The sequence below is a fragment of the Muscardinus avellanarius genome (assembly GCF_963383645.1).
Source record: "Muscardinus avellanarius genome assembly, chromosome: 7".
NCBI lineage: Eukaryota > Metazoa > Chordata > Mammalia > Rodentia > Gliridae > Muscardinus > Muscardinus avellanarius.
In genome coordinates, this window is record NC_137793.1 from 59,971,812 (window position 1) to 59,992,519 (window position 20,708).

General features: G+C 41.0%; 1 protein-coding gene across 1 annotated transcript in view; it reads right to left on the bottom strand.

Moving 5' to 3' along the window:
• SDCCAG8 (SHH signaling and ciliogenesis regulator SDCCAG8) overlaps positions 1-20,708 on the bottom strand; it is a gene marked incomplete at both ends in the record, with an annotated part of 250,021 nt that overhangs the window by 57,948 nt on the left and 171,365 nt on the right. Inside the window, one exon of the mRNA XM_080698322.1 lies at positions 12,206-12,337. Coding sequence (XP_080554448.1) covers positions 12,206-12,337 — 132 coding nt within the window. The remainder of the gene's footprint in view (positions 1-12,205; positions 12,338-20,708) is intronic.

Below are 20,708 nucleotides of genomic sequence, written 5' to 3' on the forward strand. Positions count from 1 at the left end.
CTGGGTTCATTCCCCAATAACACACACACACACACACACACACACACACACACACACACACACCCCTGAAAAGAAAGAAAAATGAAATGCATGCTCAGATTTCCTTCTAACCAAAACAAATAGAAAAGTAGGAGTATATTCATCTAATTTAGAGAAAGGATCAATGTTCATTACCTTTTGACTCCCTGTCTAGGAAAGAGACTTAATGCATTCGTGATACTCTTTAAGTAGGCATGGGTTCTTATTTATAATCTTATTGGCACATGTAATCATACATCATGATGAGATTCAAAGTGAGGTATTGATCAGTGCACACGTCTCTTCGTGTTTCCCACCACACCCCACTCTGCCAGCCTCCTCCTCCCTCCCCAGGCGTGAGTGAGATGGCTAGTGGTTCCTTCGTATTGACCGCAGCACTATTTGACCTGGTTTCTTCCTGAAGCCTCCTTTTCTCCTTTTTCCTCTCCCAATCAGCTTTCACTATTCTACTGGCCCCTCTCCTCATTTTCACAAAGCCCTTTTTTCTTTCCTATTTTCTATCTTCCACATAAGAGAAAAAGAAAAAAACATAAAGCCTTTGGCTCTCTAAGACCGGCTGACCTCACCTGGCATGATGTTCTCCGGTCCCATTCAGTTTCCTGTAAATGGCATAATTTTGTTCTTTTTTATGGCTGAGTAAAATTCCATTGTGTTTTTATACCACATTTTCTTTATCCATTTACCTGTTGATGGACTCCTAGGCTGGTTTCATAATTTGGCTACTATAACTTATACTGCTGTAAACATGGATATACAACAAAAGACACAAGTTGAGTTTATATGGGGAAAACAACAGGGCGGTCCAAGTCAGGTGACCCACACAACCTCTGGGCCGAAGTTTACTGCATAAGACAGTTTCTGCTAAAGCTGTTTCGTGCTGTCTCACATCCATTAAACATTTTCTTTATGATTATTAGTACAAGGTAGAAACATGTAAACCACTGAGTGGGTACAATGAAGACACCAGACCAGAATCCGGAAAACACAGGTTCTAGGGCTCCTAGCGTTGCCGTCTGGGAGGTGACCGTCTCTCTGACCCTCAGTTTCCTCGCCTCTACTGTGTGCACTGGGAGTGGGCTAGAGACGGGTGTAGAGGGTATGAGAGGACGCTGGGCTAGACAGTCCTTCAGGTCCCTCTGGAGTCTCTAAAATGCCATTCTATGCCATCTGGTTCGTATGAGATAGGCCAGATTCCTTAAAGCATTTATTAGAGATGTAATAAATAAAAACACTAGAGAACAATGTATAAATTCACGGTCAATGTTGAGAATAGGTACATTTACTTGAGGAAGGCAAAATCATCTAGAAATTATAATTAAAGAGAAGAACCAGCAGGCATGGTGGTGCATGCCTATGATTTTAGTACTTGGGAGGCTGAGACAGGAGAATTACAGCTTCAAGACCAGACTCAGAAACTTAGTGAGGTCCTTAGCAACTTAGCAAGACCCTGTTTTAAAATAAAAAAAATGAATACATAAAGAGCTGTGGGTGTACCTTGGAGGTAGAATGCCCCTGGGTTAAATTTCCAGCATCTCTCTCTCTCTCATACACACACACACACACACACACACACACACACACACACACACACGATGAAAATTTATTTACCAACCTCCTGTCTCCACCTCCCAAGCACGGGGATTACAAGCGTGCGCTACCACGCCCAGCTCTATGTTACATCTTAAATGTCCATAGTTTCCTGGGAGGCTGAGACAGGAGGATCGTGCAGGTTCGAAGCCAACCTCAGCTGGCTTAAGAGACCCTGTTTCCAAATAAAATATAAAATAGGTCTGGGAGTGTAGCCCAGAGGTAAAAGGCCCCTGGGTTCCATCCCCATACCACCAAAAAAAAAAAAAAAAATCCATATTTTCTATAATAAAAAACTTTTGGAAAAAACTATTCTTTTTAATGGTAGTTCCAAAGTAGATTACAAATACAGCTAGAGTTCTGAAAATAGTATGCAATGCAAGCTTGTCAAATAATTTCCAGTTTCAACTTTAATTTTACAAATGCAAAACAAAAACAATTATTGATTGAGAAAATAAACTATCCAAAGAAACAAGTGCCATTTTCCTTAAAATCTTTACTTCTGTAACACAAAATAAAGCCTGAGACTTGATTCAAGTCATACCTGAATTGCTTCACCAGCATTGTGGCTCATCAAAAACATGTTTCCAAATTAAAAAAAATGATTGGAGCATACCGACTCTTGTATTGTTTTGATAACTTTTTGTTTTAGGTATTAAAGTGGTGTCCGAATCACCTTCAGTGCCATAACAACAACAAAATACAAACTAGACTTATATACACAAATAAGAGATTTAAATCTAAGTACACATAATATTTAAGTAACTATTTGCACCTGTGTGTGGTGGCACATACCACACCTGTAATGCCAGTACTTAGGAGGCTGAGACAGGAGGATGACAGGTTCGAGGCCAGCCTCAACAACTTTGTGAGACTCTCAGCAACCTAGGGAGACCTTGTTTCAAAATAAGGATAAAAATAAAATAAAAAGGGCTGAGAGTGTGGCTTGGAGGTAAAATGCCCCCGGATTCAATCCTCAGTGTAATGAACAAACAAACAAACAAACTGCCCCTTTGCCTCTGTGAACAGGAAAAGTGGCCTGAGTGTAAGATTCAGCTCGGCGGCTGTCTCAAGAGTCTCTATCAGCTTCAAATTTTTTATAATTCAGCTATTCCAAGAGTCTGAAAATATTTCATTAAAAATTAATGTGTTATTCACACAAATGACAAATATTGAAAACGAGGAATATAAATAAAAAACAATAAAAATAGTAAGTCTACTAACAGTGAAGAGGAAGGAAGACATCCGGTTTCTATTCTGGACCATTCATGGCAACAGACAGACAGTGAGCGGAAGCCAAACACTCTCAACTCTGACAGGATTTGTTTTCTATCTTGTCATTATTTTTACTCTATTCTTCCTAAGAATACTTCCCGGTGCTCTAGATTTCCTGACCACAGCACTTGTCTTGTTAAGAGCTCAGAAGTGGGAGCCGCCGGGGCTCGGGCTGGGCGGCTGCTTCGCAAGCTTCTGGCCCCGACGCTTCCCCAGCTGAGCAGTTTCTCAGCACAAAGGCATCTCCCCTCCTGCCCCTACATCCTCCCCGGCCGCAAGTGGCTCTCTGGGGATCGAAAGCCCCAGCAGAGCAATGGTACTTGGTTCCTCACGGCCGGCACTGAAGCACAGACTCAACACTCAGCGGCCTTGTTTGCCCTTCTTACAAGGATTTTTTCCATATTAAGTAGTAAACTGCTACTACCTTATTCCTTTCAGTTCTTTCAGCTTAAACACTACTGAAAGCCCCACTGTTTATCATAAACATGCAACATGGACACACACTTTGTTTCATCTTAAAATGGAGCTATTTTGAAAATATGAAAGATTTGTTTAATGCAGACTATAAAACATCCCTTTGTATCAAAATAAATGTCCCTCTTTATTGACACTGATTGTTTTCTATAGAATTTAAATTGTACATAAAATTATAATTGTGCCTTGTTTAATGTAAATTGATTGTCTCAATTATTGGGAAAGCGTTTGAATTTTAATGGGCTATTTTGCTGGCAATATGCCAAGCAAATCAGCAAAAGCTCTAATAGCTCTAACTGGAGGTAGACAGCCACACATTTACATAAATCAGGAAGACGATGTAATCTCAAGAATCGATCCTATAGTGGTTCAAATAGGTAAGTAAGATTTTCTCCAAGAAGAAATCACCTTTAAGTTTCCATTTTATGACTATGAGACTCTAATTTGGGTTTTCTCTAAAAAAGAAAAAAAGTCCTAAGAAAGGATGTAGGTGGCTCTTTTTTTTTTTTTTTTTTAAGATTCCTTCCTTAGCCAGGTGTGGTGGTGTACTCCTATACTCTCAGTACTTGGGAGGCTGAGACAAGAGGACAAAAAACAAAAAGGGCTGGGGTGTCGCTGGGAAGTAGGATGCCCCTGAACAACCCCAGCATCACCTCCCTAAAACGATCACTTTTTTTTTTTCCCTTGTGGTACTGGGAATGGAACCCGGGGGCATTCTACCTCCGAGCTACACCCCGGCCCTATTTTTTATTCTTTATCTTGAAGCAGGGTCTCACTGAGTTGTAAAGGGCCTCACTAAGTAGCTGAGGCTGTCTACTGTCTCGGCCTTCCGGATGCTGGGATTACAAGTGTGCACCACCATGCCTGGCTATTTTCATTTTGAAACAGGGACTCACTAAGTTGATGAGAAATATCACTACGATACTCCTGTTTCAGCTTCCCAAGTACTGGGATTACAAGTGTGTGCCACCATGCCCAGCTGCAAAGTCTCTTCAAAGTTTACTTAGTCTGGTTGTAGCCTGAGATCTCTGGACTAGTAGATGTAACATGGTCACTGGGGACCTGAGGTCCAAGCCCAGCTTAGAAGCTGGCTTGCTGAGGACACTTGGACAGGCATGCAGCCCAGTGCTTAAAAGAGAGGGTTCTGGCCCAGATGCCCCTGCGCCCTAGACTCACCATGGCACATAGCACTGGATACGTGGCCTTAGCAAATGGCATAACCTCGTGGAGCTTCAATTCCCTCCTCGGAAAACAGAAGACAATAATATCCCAGTAGAACTACTCTGATGATTAAATTTAAAATGTTTTCTCTCTTCCATATTCTACGTTTTGGCTTTTTGGTTTTGTGGTTCTGGGGATTGAACTGGGCTAAGCACCTTTCCACTGAGCTACATCCCCAGCTGTTTTCATTTTTTATTTTGAAACAGGGTTTTGCTAAGTCACACTGACTGGCCTCGAGCCTGCAGTCGCCCTGCCCCAACCTCTCAAGGGCTCTATCCACACTCCTCACTAGTCAAAGCACAGCCGAGGCTAGAGATTAGGGTCTCTACTAGAGTAATGCTGTGATTCCAGGCTGCTAGCTCTTAATTAAACATGCTAATAATAACATTGTACTATATTTATATAGTACTATGACTTTCCAAAAAGCTTTCAGGCACACAATCAGATTTGATCCTCATGACTATTATGCATGGTATTTAATCCCTATTTTATGGATTAGAAAGCTGAAAGTTTATCTGGCCTGCTCACGATCAGATGGCTAACAGGTGACACGGTTGGTCACATGCTCAGAGCTTCTGACCTCTATCAAGGTTTCTTTCTTATTATAACTTGTCATATTTCCCCAGAAGACATGATACCTCCTTGAAATTAGCTAATGATATAAATGGAGGAAGTAAAATAACATGAAAAGATAGAAAGCAATACTAATTGCTCCAAGATATCAGAAAGTCGGGAGCTTCTAGATCTGGGTCTGGCTAGAGTTTGTAGAGCATTTTGTACCCAGGGTAAGCCTTAGGCATGGACTGTAGCACCCAGGCTTGACTGAAGACTGGAGACTCCAGAAGAGTGAAGAAAATAAAATCAACATTTATCAAAGACAGGTTTGCAGAGATACTCATCACCAATGAAGGGTAACCAATGGTTCGGAGCAGGAGAGGGAATACAGGGTATGCATGATAAAGTCCCTCCCAAGAGCCAGCCCTGAGTTCAATATCACCGGATGTGAGTAACCATGGCAGGTGTATTAGACCTGCTCAGTGCTGTCCTTCCTGAGGCCCTGGATTCCTTTGCTGCCACTGCTGTTGAGCTTCCTAATCCTATGGCAGCCTTCCTGGTTCTGCACATTTCAAGTCTTGGGCTCCCCTTGCCACTTGGAGTTCAGTGGCATGCTCTTAGAATTTAGGATCTAGCCAGGCGTAGTAGCACACGCTTGTTACCCCAGCATTTGGGAGGCTGCGGCCAGAGGATTGTGGTTCACAGACAGCCTCAGCTACTTAGTGAGGCCCTCCACAACTTAGTGAGACCCTGTTTCAAAAATAAAGAATAAAAAATAGGGCAGGGGGTGTAGGTCACAGGTCAAATGTCCCTGAGTTCTATCCCCAGACCCACAAAAAAAGAAAAAGAAAATAATTTTAGGATCTAGTTTCTTAAGTGCTAGGGAATTATCTCTCATGGGGAAAATTGGGGACACATAAGATGGGAGAAAAGTAGGCAGAAGATCCCCCCCTCCCATACAGTCTGACCAGAAACTCTAAGGCTTAACTCTGTGGCTTATCACAAAGTCAGCAAAGGGTGGTAACACGTGATCTCACATTGTTCTGCTCTTCTTTTGGCATTACCTTTGTTCCCCTCCTTCCTGGTGCCCTAGGCTTGTAGCCACAGCAAACATTAGTTGTTAATCCTTGCTCAGATTCCAAAACAATAGGAATGAAGAAACTGAAAAAAATCTTCACTGAAATTGCTCACGTGGTTAGTTAGTCTATCTTAAAAGAGGTGTAGGAAGACACACACCAGAAAGATAAGACATAGGAAGGGAAACTGTCTGCTAATATAAGTAAAATTATTGGTGAAAAAGTCATTAAACTCGAGGATCTGAGACAAATTGCAAAGTTAGGAACAGGACATGAGAAGCAGAATGCTGTCTGAGATGCTCTGGCTGTCCCGATAGGAGGCAGTCATCATGGGTCTAAGGCCAGCATCACAGGAATGGCTCTTTCCTGCTCAAATTCCTTTAAAGGCTCAGAATAAACTCTAAACATTTTACCTGGAGTTTTAGCCCGCTGTCACCAAAATACTTGACAAGAACAACATAGAGGAGGAAAGGTTTATTTGGCTTGCTGCTTCAGAGCTAGAATGCCCCCGGGTTCAATTCTTAGTGCCACAAAAAATAAAATAAAAATGAACAAGCTGTTAAGCCATGAAAAGAAACTGAAATGCACATATCTAAGTGAAAGAAGCCAATCTAAAACATCCACATAAGCTGGGCGTGGTGGCGCATGCTTGTAATCCCAGCCTTCAGAAGGCTGAAACAGGAGGATCACAGTTCATGGACAGCCTCAGCTACTTAGTGAGGCCCTCTGCAACTCAGTGAGACCCTGTTCCAAAAATAAAGAATAATAAATAGGGCAGGGGGTGTAGCTCAGAGATCGAATGCTCCTGGGTTCCATCTCCAGACCCCCCCCCCCCACACACACACAAAAAAAATCCACATATTGAATGATTCTGAATGTATTACATTCTGGAAAAGGCAAAACTATGGACACAGTGGGATGATCAGGGTCACCAGAGGTTAGGGTAGATTGAGGCTTGGTAGCACTTGCCATTAATCCTAGTACTTGGGAAGCGGAGACAGGAGGATTGCAGGTTAGAGGCCAGCTTCAGCAATGTAGCAAGATGCTAAGCAAATTAGTGAGACTCTGCCTCAGAATTTGAAAAAAGGGGAAATTGTTAGGGGTATACCTTGGAGAGGTAGAATGCACCTGGGTTTAATCCCCAGGATAAGGAAGGAAGGAAGGAAGGAAGGGGTTAAGATTAAAGAAGTTGCTTAAGACCACATGGCTAGGAAACAGTAATCTTAGGGAACTCCAAAGAACCTGGTTCTCGAGTGCATACTCTAAGTTAACTATGACATATGTTGTCATTCCTTTCCATTTTAGGTCTTAAAATCAGAAGACTTGAAGCTGAAAGCAATCTGAAGAATGCAAACTCCATAATAGGAGGGATGTTTGCTCAACCAGCAATGTGTCCCAAGTATATCAGTGACGTGTAACACGTCACAGTTGGATCTTGACTATTCCCCAGAGCCTGTGTTGAACAATGCCCTTGGGTGGTGTGTTTTGGAGATATGGCCTAGTAGGAGGTCATAGGGGTGCCCTTAAGGGGGATCAAGGGACCCCAGGACCCTCCTCTTCCTTACTTTTGCTCCATGGCCATGAGGTGAATACACTGTCCTGATGTGCTGCCTTGCCACAGGCCTCAAAGCAACAGGCCAACTTATTACAGAGTGTAACATCCAAAAATGGGAACCAAAACAAACCTCTTCTCTTTATAAGTCAATTGGCTCAGGTATTTCATTACAGTAATGGAAAGCTGAATGACACAAAAAACACTCAGTAAATATTTGACAAATAAGTGAAAGGTAGTCTTTTCTCTCTTTTGAGTATTGGCCTATCATAGGGAAGGGTACACATAATATAAATATGCCTTTGGCATTTTCCTAAGTTTCTTTTGTTGGGTTGCTTTTCCATTTAAGCTTCTCGCAGGTGATCAGTTTTTATACCATCTGCCTCATTCCATCTATGGTAACTGCACAGGCTGTTTTTATTGTCTACTCCCAGAGCAAAATTCCAACTCTGGTAGGGTGGAAACCTGTGTTATTGGGAGGGTAGTTATCTGACTTAGGTCTTCTCAATAAAGTATAGTCAAAGGTGTTCCTGGACTTCTTAGGGACTTATCAGCACTGCACAGAACAATAGATTTTAAAGAGGTAGCTTGTTAACACAGCTGGCTTATCATTTTGGTATAGTTTGTGGAAAAGAGATAAAACTTTTCTGACCTGCTCCTACTTTCATAGCTTCTCCTTTCATCTACATCACTGAGTTAGCTTCCTGTTGCTGTAACAAAAATACCCAACAAGAACAACTTAAAGGAGGAAAGGGTTACTGGGCTCCCAGTTTCAAAGGCCCAGTCCATAGAGCCAGCTCTGTAGCACAAATGGTGGTGGTGGAGGATGTGCAGAGAGGTACTGCTTTCACACTGTGGAGGCCAGGAGTAGAGAGACAGAGGAGAAAGGGGCCGAGGGACACACATGCGCCCTCAGTGACATGCCTCCCTAGTCTCACCCCACCTGCCTACCTTATCACCCAATAAGCCCATTCCAATTAGTAACCCATCAACAGGTTTACCCAGGGATGGGACTGGAACCTTCATGATTCAGTTATTGACCTCTGAATGTTTTCACATTGACAATAAAGGAGCTCTTCCAGGGACATTCGACATCTAAACCGTAACAATCACATTCTGAGGTCATTTGCTGTTAGACCTCATCTTACCTAATCCACACATTTCCATGGTCAGTGAGACAAACTCTAATGATAACAAAAAGTTTCAGAATAAACAAGCTATAATAATATTTTCAAGGTATATATGAATCATCATTTTCTTCATAAAAGAATATAAATTGCCAGGTATAGTGACACATGTCTAAAATACTACTACTTGGGAGGCTGAGACAGGAAGATTGCAGATTCAAAGCCAGCCTCAGAAACTTAGCAAGGTTCTTGGCAACTTATTGAGAGATAATATTTCCAAGTAAAAAATAAAATAGGGCTGGAGGTGTAACTCAGAGGTGGAATGCCCCTGGGTTCAATCCCCAACACTGAAAAAAAAAAGAATATAAGTTTATATTATAACATAATGGCACATAAATCTATAATAAACCAGCAATTATGTAAATTTACTTTGTGGTCATTTATGACCAGACATAGTAGCACATACCTGTAATACTAGTACCACAAAAATAAATAAATAAAATAAAAGAAATAGGGGAAAGCCATTTTTTTCTTTAACATAACTTCCCTAGAATGCCTACATGGACACCAGAGGCTCCGAAATACCAAATGGAAATGTAACTTTATAGATCCGTACAACTCTGGAGATCTTTACAATTAGAGCAAATGCATTTCATGCACTCCAACTTAAAACACCACCAACAAAATCCCTGTCCAAAATGCCACTGATATCTGCTCACCTCCAGTTAAGCTGTCTTCCTTGCTGTCTGTTTTCTCCTGCAGACAAACCTCATGAAAAAGTAGGTTAAGTGTGCTTTTTAAGATTTTCAACTTAAGCTACATTTTCTGATCTAGCATGGTTTCTGTATCTATTCTTCAATTAAAATTGCTCTGTTAATGCAACCAGTGTTGCGCCTGTCACCAAGTCCAGTAGATGTCTCTCAGTCTTAATTACTCAGCAGTACCTGGGAGATAACTTCTCTCCTGAGGCATTGCCACCCTTGGGCATTCGTGGGCTCTTTCCGTCTCTACTTATTTCTCAGGTTGTTTGGTGTTTCAGTTAAGCTTTTTCACTGCTCTGACCAAAACACCTGATAATAGTAACTTAGAGGAGGAAAGGTTTCTTTGGCTCATGTTTTTGGAGGTTCGGTGTATGGTCCGCCGGCTCCAAGGCAGAAGCAGCACAGTGGCAGGGCTGCTCAGCTGCTCTTTCCCATCACAGGAAGGCTGCTTAGCTCATGGCAACCAGGAAGCAGAGAGGAAGGGACCAGGGACAGAGTTCCCAAGGCCACACGTCCAGTGACATACCTCCTCTGGGCAAACCCTGCCTGTCCACAGTGATCACCATACATTCACTCATCAGTGGGTTTTTCTACTGATTTAATTATTTCACCTCTGGACATTTCTGCATTCCCGATGCAGGAGCTTTCTAGGCCACACCCTGCAGCCAAACCTTCCTTGATGCTTTGTCTCCATCTCTTCTGTCAGTGTTCACCTCACCTTTAAGATCAGTAAATCCTCCTTCCTTCTTACTCTGTTTCTTTTTTTGTGACCTCTTTTAACCCCAAAATTTATATGCCAAAGGAAATTTTTTCTCAAGTCCAGATCTGTCTTCTGAGTCCAGTTCTTTACACCCACCTTATTCAACTTATGCATTTGAACAAAGCATTTTCTATTACTCAGCTTTTTGTCACTGTAGCCAAAATTCCTGACAAGAACAACTCAGAGGAGAAAAGTTCATTTTGGCTCATGGTTTCAGAGGTCCAGTCCATAGTCAGCTGGCTCCAAGGCTGGCATCATGATGGCAACAGGGTATGGGAGAGGAAAGCTGCTGGTGGCTGGAGGCAGAGAGAGACAGGAAGTGGCCAAGGCCATCCTCTCCGTGACCCATCTCTTCTAGCCATGCCCCACCTCTGAATCTTGTTGTACTGCAGACACAAGAGCTTTTGTGGGGGAGAGCCTAGATCTAACCCATAATACATTTGAACACTGATTTGAACATGGCCAAAATTTAACACCTGACCAAACCCAGGTGATCTCCACCACAGACCTGCTTATCTGGAGCGTTCTCTAGTTCTCAGTAAGCAGCATCACTACACAACCATTGCTTGTGCTAGAAAAATGGGTATGATCTTTGACACGCTCCACTTCTGTATCAACACTAATGGGTGATCAAGTCCTGTGGGGTTTACCTCCTATATAATTCTACCTACTTGCTTCTCTTCAGCCTTATTATCACACTGGCCCAGGCCATCACTGCTGCCACTTGTCAGTGCCAACAGCTCCCTTGCTGGGCATGGGCGAGCACTCTGGCGCTGCTCTGGGCTATCGCTAAAATTCAAATCTGATTGTGTTATTCTCCTCTGTTATTTTTTTTTCACATATGTTTATTTCTTCCCATTAGTAACAGGATAAAATAAAAGGTCTACAGTAAAAACTTAAAGGCAATGCCTGTTTGTTTTGTTTTTGTTTTTTAGGACCCTTTTAAACAGTAAAGGTCTTCCTTGCTTTTTTCCTTCCTTCATCTCAGCCTTCCAAGACTGGGATTACAGGTATGCACCACCATGCTAAGCTCAAAGCGGGCATTCCTTATCACCAGTACAGGGATGAAAACGAGACATTCAGAGACACTGAGTACTTGCTCAAAGTAACACCACTAGAAAGAAGCAAAGGGTTCAAAGGCAAACCCTGACTCTAGTAATTCTATCAATGCAGCCTCTGATAAAATATCTAACGTCTTTAGAACTGCTACAGGTTCTTTACAAAAAGCATATAAAACTGAATTTCTAAAAGAAGTGTTTTAAAATTCCTCATTATTACAATACTGCAACTTATACCACAAAGGTGGATGCTTTTCCTTCACTACCCTATATTAAATTCTAAATCATTAGGGAATAGTAAAAAGAAAATGTGCTCTCTCTTCTGCATATAAGAACCATCTAAACTGAGGAGCCATAAGTACATGCAGGTATGGGATTTTTTTTTTTTTTTTTTTGGTGGTACTGGGGGGTGGAACCCAGGGGCTTTCTACCTCTGGGCTATATTCCCAGACCTATTTTCTATTTTACTTGGAAACAGGGTCTCGCTAAATTGCTGAGAGCCTCACTCAGTAGCTGAGGCTGGCTTCGAATCTGTGTGATCCTCCTGTCTCAGCCTCCCAAGTGCGGGGATTACAAGCGTGCGCCACCACGCCCAGCAAGGAATGGAATTTTGAACATATCCCTTGTGTAGTGTAATGCTCACAAGTCCTGCCTTTTCCACAAGCCCTCTGCTGTGAATCACACTTGCATGGCAGCTGGCTGTGACCACACACACATTACCTGCGCTTCATTGTCTCGTGCACTCTCCCGTGCTGGACACACTGCTCCTCTAACTCATTGTTTCTCCTCTGTAGCTTTTCCAGTTTGTCATACGTATGCCTTTTTTCTTGACTGAGCTGAGCTATTTCAGATCTAGAGAGAAGGAAACACATAAACAATAGATGTGAAAGGTTCTCATCACTAGAGCATATTTTTTATTTTATAGCCGTGAACATTATCTTAAACTCCATGAATTTTTGGAGGGGATGGGGAGTACTGGGGATTGAACCCAGGGGTACTTTACCTCTGAGTTACACCTCTGGCCCTTTTTGTTTTTCTTTTTGAAACAGAGTCTTGATAAATTACTGAGGCTAGCCTCAAACCTGTAATCCTCTTTGTCTCTGTTCCTCAAATACTAGGATTATATCATGTCATCTGCAAGAAGATGGAAAGTTTTTTGTTTTTTTTTTTTGGTGGTACTGGGGTGGAACCCAGGGGCCTTTCTACCTCTGGGCTATACTGCCAGACCTATTTTATACTTTATTTGGAAACAGGGTCTCACTAAGTTGCTGAAAGCCTCACCAAGTAGCTGAGGCTGGCTTCAAACCTGCGCGATCCTCCTGCCTCAGCCTCCCAAGTGCAGGGATTACAAGCGTGCGCCACCACGCCCACGCCCGGCTGAAGATGGAAAGACTTGGAGAACATTATGTTCAGTGAGATCAGCCAAGCACAGAAAGAGAAAGGACATGTGTTTTCTCTAATATGCCCAAACTAGGGAGTATTAGGGATACCAGAGGGACTCCAGCAATGGAGGGGAAACCTCAGCAAAGCTAGAAAGGAAGAGTAGGAGAGAAAGAAGGATAAGGTCGATTAATGGAGGAGCTCCATTCGAATATGTGTATAAGTTTGAATGTAGCATGGTCAACCTGGACACTCATTGTTGAGAGGGGGGGAAATGAGAAGCGGGGGTGGGCACCAAGCACTGTGTGAATGTATGACATTTCCAATATGATCCACATAAATATTAGAAAAAGAAAAAACATCTTCACAATACCAGGATTATAGGTGTGTGCCACCCATCACACCTGGCTTAAACACCATACTTTAATATAACTAAAATAAAAATTATTTTATGTAAATAGTTCAGAAATTTCAAAATGCATAGTAAAGGAATGTATGGATTGTAGGGACTCAAGTGTTAGAATTACGGCTTACGCCAATAAAATGGCCTCTCTAAGGCACACGACAGAGAGAGAATGATCTACTCTCCTTTTAAAAAGACTAGTACTCATTGAACAAATATTTACTGAGTACTTACTATAGGCCAGCCACCAAGCTGTTCAACAAGCTATCCCACACCTAAATTCTATAACAGAGTATCTTTTAGTTGATACAGCCAATTTAATGGCATATGGTTAAAAAAATCAAATAGTTTTGTGATGGTTAATTTTATGTGTCAACTTGGCTGGGCCACGATGCCTAGATACCTTAGCCAAATGTTATTATGAATATCTCTGTGAAGGTGTTTTGTGGATGAGATTATAATTTAAATCATTGGACTCTAAGAAAAGCAGATTATTCTCCATAGTGTCTAAAGCCTTTAGACTTGACCCCATCTCTTCCTTGGCTCTCCAGCCTGCCTGCCTGCCCTGAAGAATTTGGGTTTATCTAGCTGCCACAGTTGCAGTGGCCAATTTCTTACAATCAGTCTGTCTATTTCTATCTATCTAGATCTAGATGGATATAGATATAGATTGATTTATTAGCTGATAGAGCAATATACATACTCTTGGTTTTGTTTTTTTTCTGGAGAACACTGATTAATATAAGTTCTAAAAGGCCTAATAATGACAGATAGCAATATCATCCTCTGTGGGTCGCCTGCCCCTTCCCTCCCATCAAGCTAGGCAGTGACAAATGTTATTGTTGTTTTTTGGCACTAGGAACTGAACCCAGGATCATTCTATCTCTAATGCCAACCCCAATCCTTTTTATTTTATTTTTGATTTTGAAACAGCATCTTACTAGGTTGACTGGGTTGCTGAGGATTTCAATAGATTGTTTAGGTTGGCTGTCTGGGACCTGAGATCCTCCTGTTTCAGCCTCCCAACTATTGGGATTACAAGGTGTGCACCACTATGCTGGGCTAATACTGTCAATTTCTATAAAGCTATTTCTTCTGGTAATTCCCTTCACATGTCTAGATGTGTTTGTACCACCAACTCTTGTTCCATTAGTTAAGAAAGTTTCTCCTGACTTATTGCAGTGATGAAGATCAAAGTTTCTCTGGAAGACAGAGGTGGAACATAGGGCTGAAACTCCAGTTTACAATTCCATCTCCATTCCTCACAGCCAGGGGACTGATTCCTCCACACAGACCTAGGGGCTTCCCCTCTAAAAAGATTAAACCAGAAGGCTCCAGTTACAATATGGGCACAGGGTGTAAGAGACAATCTGCACCTGTAATCTCAATACTCGGGCGGCTCAGACAGGAGGATCACAGTTTCAAGCTCAGCCTCAACAACTTAGTGAGACCTTGTTTCAAAATGAAAAATAAAATAGGGATGGGTGTACAGCTCAGAGGTAGAATACTCTTGGACTCAATCCCCAGGGCCACCACCACGAGAAAGAGAGAGAAAGAGAGAGAAAGAGAGAGAGAGAGAGAGAGAAAGAGAGAGAGGGAGGGAGGGAGGGAGGGAGAGAGAGAGAGAGAGAGAGAGGAGCTGCTCTGCTCATGTCAGCTAAAAAGGAGAGAGAGAGAGAGAGAGAGAGAGAGAGAGAGAGAGAGAGAGAGAGGAGAGAGAGAGAGAGAGAGAGAGAGAGAGAGAGAAAGGAACCTTTTTTCTTAGCAAGTACCTGAGACTAGATCAACGTTCCTTTTTTTTCTTCTTCACAGTTCTATGCTGGGCTAATATTGTCGATTTCTACATGTCTAGATGTGTTTGTACTACCAACTCTTGCACCATTAGTTGAGAAAGTTTCTCCTGACTTATTGCAATATTGAAATATCAGAAGATATAGCTTTATAGAAAATGACAGTATTAGCCTAGCATAGTAATGCACACCCTGTAATCCTAATAGTTGGGAGATTGAAACAGAAGGATCACAGGTACGTGGCCAGCCTCAGCAACTTAGTGAGGACTCTGCAACTTAGTGAGATTCTGTTTCCAAAAAAAAAAAAAAGAAAAAGAAATAAAATAAAGCTAGGGATGTAGCTTGGTAGAATCCATTTGGATTCCATCCCTAGAACTACGAAGAAGAAGAAGAAAAAAAAAGGAACACTGATCTAGTCTCAGGCACTTTCTAAGAAAAAAGGTACTTTAAAAAAATAATAACTAAGCTGGGCATATGGCACACACTTGTAATCCCAGCTTTTGGGAGGCTGAGATCTAGAGGATCGTGGTTTGCGGACAACCTCAGCTACTTAGTGAGGCCCTCTGCAACTCAGTGAGACTCAGTTTCAAAATAAAGAATAAAAAATAGGGTAGGGGGTGTAGATTGGAGGTTGAATGCCCCTGGGTTCCATCACCAGACCTGCAAAAAACATAATAATAATAATTAAAAAAATAAGCCGGGGGTGGTGGTACAGGCTTGTAATCCCAGTACTTGGGAAGCTGACACAGGAGGATAGCAGATTTGTGGCCACACTCAGCAACCTAGTGAGTCCCTATTTCCAAATAAAGAATAAAAAATAGGAGCTGGATGTGGTGGTACATGCTTGTAATCCCAGCATTTGGGAGGCTGAGACCAGAGGATCGCAGTTCACAGCCAACCTCAGCTACTTAGTGAGGCCTCTTGCAACTCAATGAGACCCAGTTTCAAAATAAAGAATAAAAAATAGGGCTAGGGGTGTAGCTCAGAGGTAGAATGCCCCTTGGTTTCATTCCCAGTACTGCAAACAAAACAAAACAAAACAAAACAAAACCCCCAAAAAACAAGCTGGGGGTTTAGCTCAGAGGAAGAATGGCCTAGGCTTTAATCCTTAGTACCGTGCGTAAGCACATGCACGCGCATACACACACACACACACACACACACACACACACACACACACACACCATACAATATAAAATGTTTACAAATAAAAACTATATATTTATATATTTGAAATAATCAGCCGGGAGTGGTGGCGCATGTTGTAATCCCAGCGCTTGGGAGGCGGAGACAGGAGGATCACACAGGTTCGAAGCCAGCCTCAGCTACTGAGTGAGGCTCTCAGCAACTTACTGAGACCCTGTTTCTAAATAAAATGTAAAAATAGGTCTGGAAAGTATAGTTCAGAGGTAGAAAAGTGCCTGGGTTTCACCCCTAGTAACACCAAAAATATATAATAATAATCATGTTTGCATAAGAATATTTATTGTCGTATTGTTTCTAGGAAAAGAAAAAAAATCTTGTTCTACAATCCAGTATATTTAGAAACTTAAACCAGAACCCTGTTCATGGGAGGTTGAACATAGCACTTATATGATGGGGAGCAAGAGACCGTTCTCATAGTATGGCAATTGGTTTTTTTTTTTTTTTTTTGGTGCTGGGGATTCAGTTCAGGGGCATTTTCCTGCCAAGCTACACCCACAATCTTTTTTTTTTGTTGTTGTTGTTTTTGTTTTTTATTTTGAAACAGAGTCTTGTTAAATGGCTGAGGATCATGCTAAGTTGATGAGATTTGCTTTGGAGCTGTGATCCTCCTCCCTTAGCCTCCCAGAGTACACCAGCACGTCCAGCATGTCAAATATCTATTGCATGCCTACTCCATAACAAATAGTAGAATGTATGATTGACTTTGACGATCTTAATGAATCTAGGAAGTAATTATTCATTTACTTTTCTCTGTGAAGTAAATATGAAGTTTAATGTTTGTCTAAGGTTATTCAAATGGTAAACAGCCAGGCCACACACAACTCTAAGGGAGTAGAGAGGTCTACTCAATGTGTAATGTAACATCTGATGTGTTTTTTTTTAATCTCTCACTTTTTTTGTTGTTGTTGTTGTACTGGGGCTGGAACCCAGGGATATTCTACCTCTGAGTGACACCCCCAGCCCTATTTTTTATTCTTTATTTTGAAACAGGGTCTCATTGAGTTGCAAAGGGCCTCACTCAGTAGCTGAGGCTGGCTTTGAACCTGTGCGATCCTCCTGTCTCAGGCTCCCAAATCCTGGGATTACAAACATGCAGCACCACACCCAGTTTAAATCTCTCACGTTATGTCACATGCTGATGTTGGGTATACATATACTGAGCAGAATTTAGTGTAATATTTAAGCAAATAATATGAAATTAATAGCCTTAAAAGGATTTATAGCCTTTAGACTAGAATCCCTTTTAGGCATCTCTACTAAAGGAATCACCAAATATTCAGATTTATGCAATCCCAAACCTTGATTTGCCTTTTAGTTTGTTGTGCCTTTGGGGTCTTGTTGAAACAGTTTTATCTGTGCTTGTGTGTTGCAGTGTTGGACCTATGCCCTTTTAAAGGAGCCTCAAGGTCTCTGGTATAATAATTTCCAAGTCTTTGATCCATCTTGAATTGACTCTTGTTCAGGGTGAGAAGGTGGGATTAATTTCCAATTTTCTGCATATGGTTAACCAGTTTTGCCAACACCATTTGTTGAATAGGCTGTCTTTTTTTCAGTGTATGTTTTTGGCCCCTTTGTCAAAAATCAATTGGCTAAAAGTGTGTGGACTTTCTTCTGGGTCTTCTATTCTGCCCATTGGTCATGTATCCTATTTTTATGCTAGTACCATGCTGTTTTTATTACAATAGTTTTGTAGTATAGTTTAAAGTCAGGTATTGTGATTCCTCCTGCATGGTTTTGTTGCTGAGAACTACGTTGACTATTCTGGGCTTTTTGTTGTTCCAAATAAATTTAAGGACTGATTTTTCTCTGTCTGTGAGGAATGATCTTGGTATTTTTATTTATTTATTTGTGTGTGTGTGTGTGTGTGGTACTGGGGTTCCTGGAAGCCCTTCTACCTCTGGGCTACACTCCCAGACACCTATTTTATACTTTTTTATTTGGAAACAGGGTCTCTTAAGCCAGCGTGGCTGGCTTCAAACCTACACGATCCTCCTGTCTCTGCCTCCCATGCGCAGGGATTCCGAGCGTGTGCCACCACACCTGGCATGATATTGGTAATTTAATGGGCATTGTGTTGAATCTATAGATCACTTTTAGAAGGATGGCCATTTTAATGATATTTATTCTGCCTGTCTATGAATATGGCAGAGCTTTCCATCTTCTAAGATTTTCTTTGATTTCTTTTTCAATGTTTTATAATTTTCCTTGTAGTGATCTTTTACCTCCTTGGTTAAGTTTATTCCTAAGTATTTAATTTTTTTTTGTGTGTGGGAGATCTTGAGTGGAAGTGTTTTCTGAATTTCTTTCCATGAAATTGAAGAGCTTCTGTACAGCAAAGGAAACTGTCAAGAACCTCAATCGAGAGCCAACATAATGGGAGAAGATTTTTGCTACCTACTCCTCAGAGGACTAATATCTAGAATATACAGAGAACTCAAGAAACTCAACACACACAAAAACCAAATAATCCAATCAAAAAATGGGCAAGTGAACTAAATAGACACTTCACAAAAGAAGAGATTCAAATGGCCAATAAATGCATGAAAAAATGCTCAATATCACTGGCAATCAGAGAGATGGAAATCAAAACTACTCTGAGATTTCACCTAACTCCAACTAGAATGGCAACCATTCAAAACACAAACAACAACAAATGCTGGTGAGGATGTGGAGAAGCGGGAACTCTAAAACATTGCTAGTGGGATTGCAAATTAATGCAACCACTTTGGAAAACATTATGGAGAATCCTCAGAAAGATGGGAACAAATTTACCATTTGATCCAGCAATACCACTTCTGGGTATCTACCCAAAATATAGGAAGCCAAACTACCAAACTAATGCATGTGTATCTATGTTCATAGCTGCACAATTCACCATAGCCAAACTATGGAACCAGCCAAGATGTCCATCAACAGATGAATGGATTACAAAACTGTGGGCTATGTACACAATGGAATTTTACTCAGCCATAAAAAGAAACACAATTGTAGCATTTACAGGGAAATGGATAGAACTGGAGGACATTATGCTAAGTGAGATTAGTCAGTCACAAAAAATAAGAAATCAGATGCTTTCCCTAATATGCAAAAGCTAAGGAGAAATGGGTCATAGGAGAAACTGTAGATGAAAAAGAAAATCCTATAGAGGAGCAAATAAGGCAACCTAACTGAGGGGATGGGAGGGGTAAGGAAAGAAACTCTCTAAAGCACACAATGTACTTATTCATACCATAGTCAACCACTAAGCCAAGCATGGGAGGGAGGGATGGGGAGGAAATGGGGTGAGGACTGGGTGGGGGCTGGCTGGGTGATGTGTGCATGTATGTCTACACAAGTTTTTTTTTTTTACCCCATTATTATGTATGAATACAATGTACCAATAATTTTTTTTTAATTCAGATTTAGCCGGGCGTGGTGGCGCACACTTGTAATCCCCATGCTTGGGAGGCGGAGACAGGAGGATTGCACAGGTTCGAAGACAGCTGTGCTGGCTTAAGAGACCCTGTTTCCAAAAAAAAAAAGTATAAAATAGGTCTGGGAGTGTAGCCCAGAGGTAGAAGGGCTTCCAGGAACCCCAGTACCACAAAAAAATCAGATTTATGTACAAAATTATTGTCAGATTATTAATAATAGTTAAAATTGGAAACATCTTAAATATCTAATGAATTACTATGCATACAAATGAACTGATAAGATTTTGTTTCCAGAGTATTTACTGATGTGGGAAAAATGTTCATTTATGAGATCTTAAGTACAAAGCAAATGCCAAGGCATACATATATCATAATCCCAAGCACAACATGAACACACGTAAAAGTAACACATTTACACTCATGGAGAGTGACTGAAAGGAAGGTAATAACAGTTCTCTCTGCATGCTAACGACATAGGGATGCTTTTCCTTAATTCTTCTTTGTATTTCCAAAATTCTTACATTGAGGATATCTTACATGATCAGAGAAATACAAATGTTATTTATAAAGTACACATTACTATAATATGTGTTACTGTAAAATCTTTTTTATGCATTGCATATTTTTGGGTTTCTTACTTATAATAATTTGCCTACTAACTTCCATTGTTCAATACAAATGTGGACTCTGTGGAAGCATACCATCTTTTATATGTTGAACAGTTCACAACATGGTCATAGAACTGGGAGTTTGCAAAGCTCAAAGAGTTAAACTTGGAAGTTCCTATGTCCATTTTGAGGTACATTTGTAGCATGATAACCCAGTCTCATATAGAAGGATAATTGACTCTAATCTATTTTCATAGAAAATTTAGTTACTTTCTGGCTTTACAGAAGTCTGAACTGAATTTTTGTATAAAATGTATGCTGTACAGTTGCATTTACATGGAATATAAAATATTTTGCTATTATAAATCAGATTGTAATGATAAATGCCCTAAAAGGGAAAATAAGACATCTTAATTTTTTATT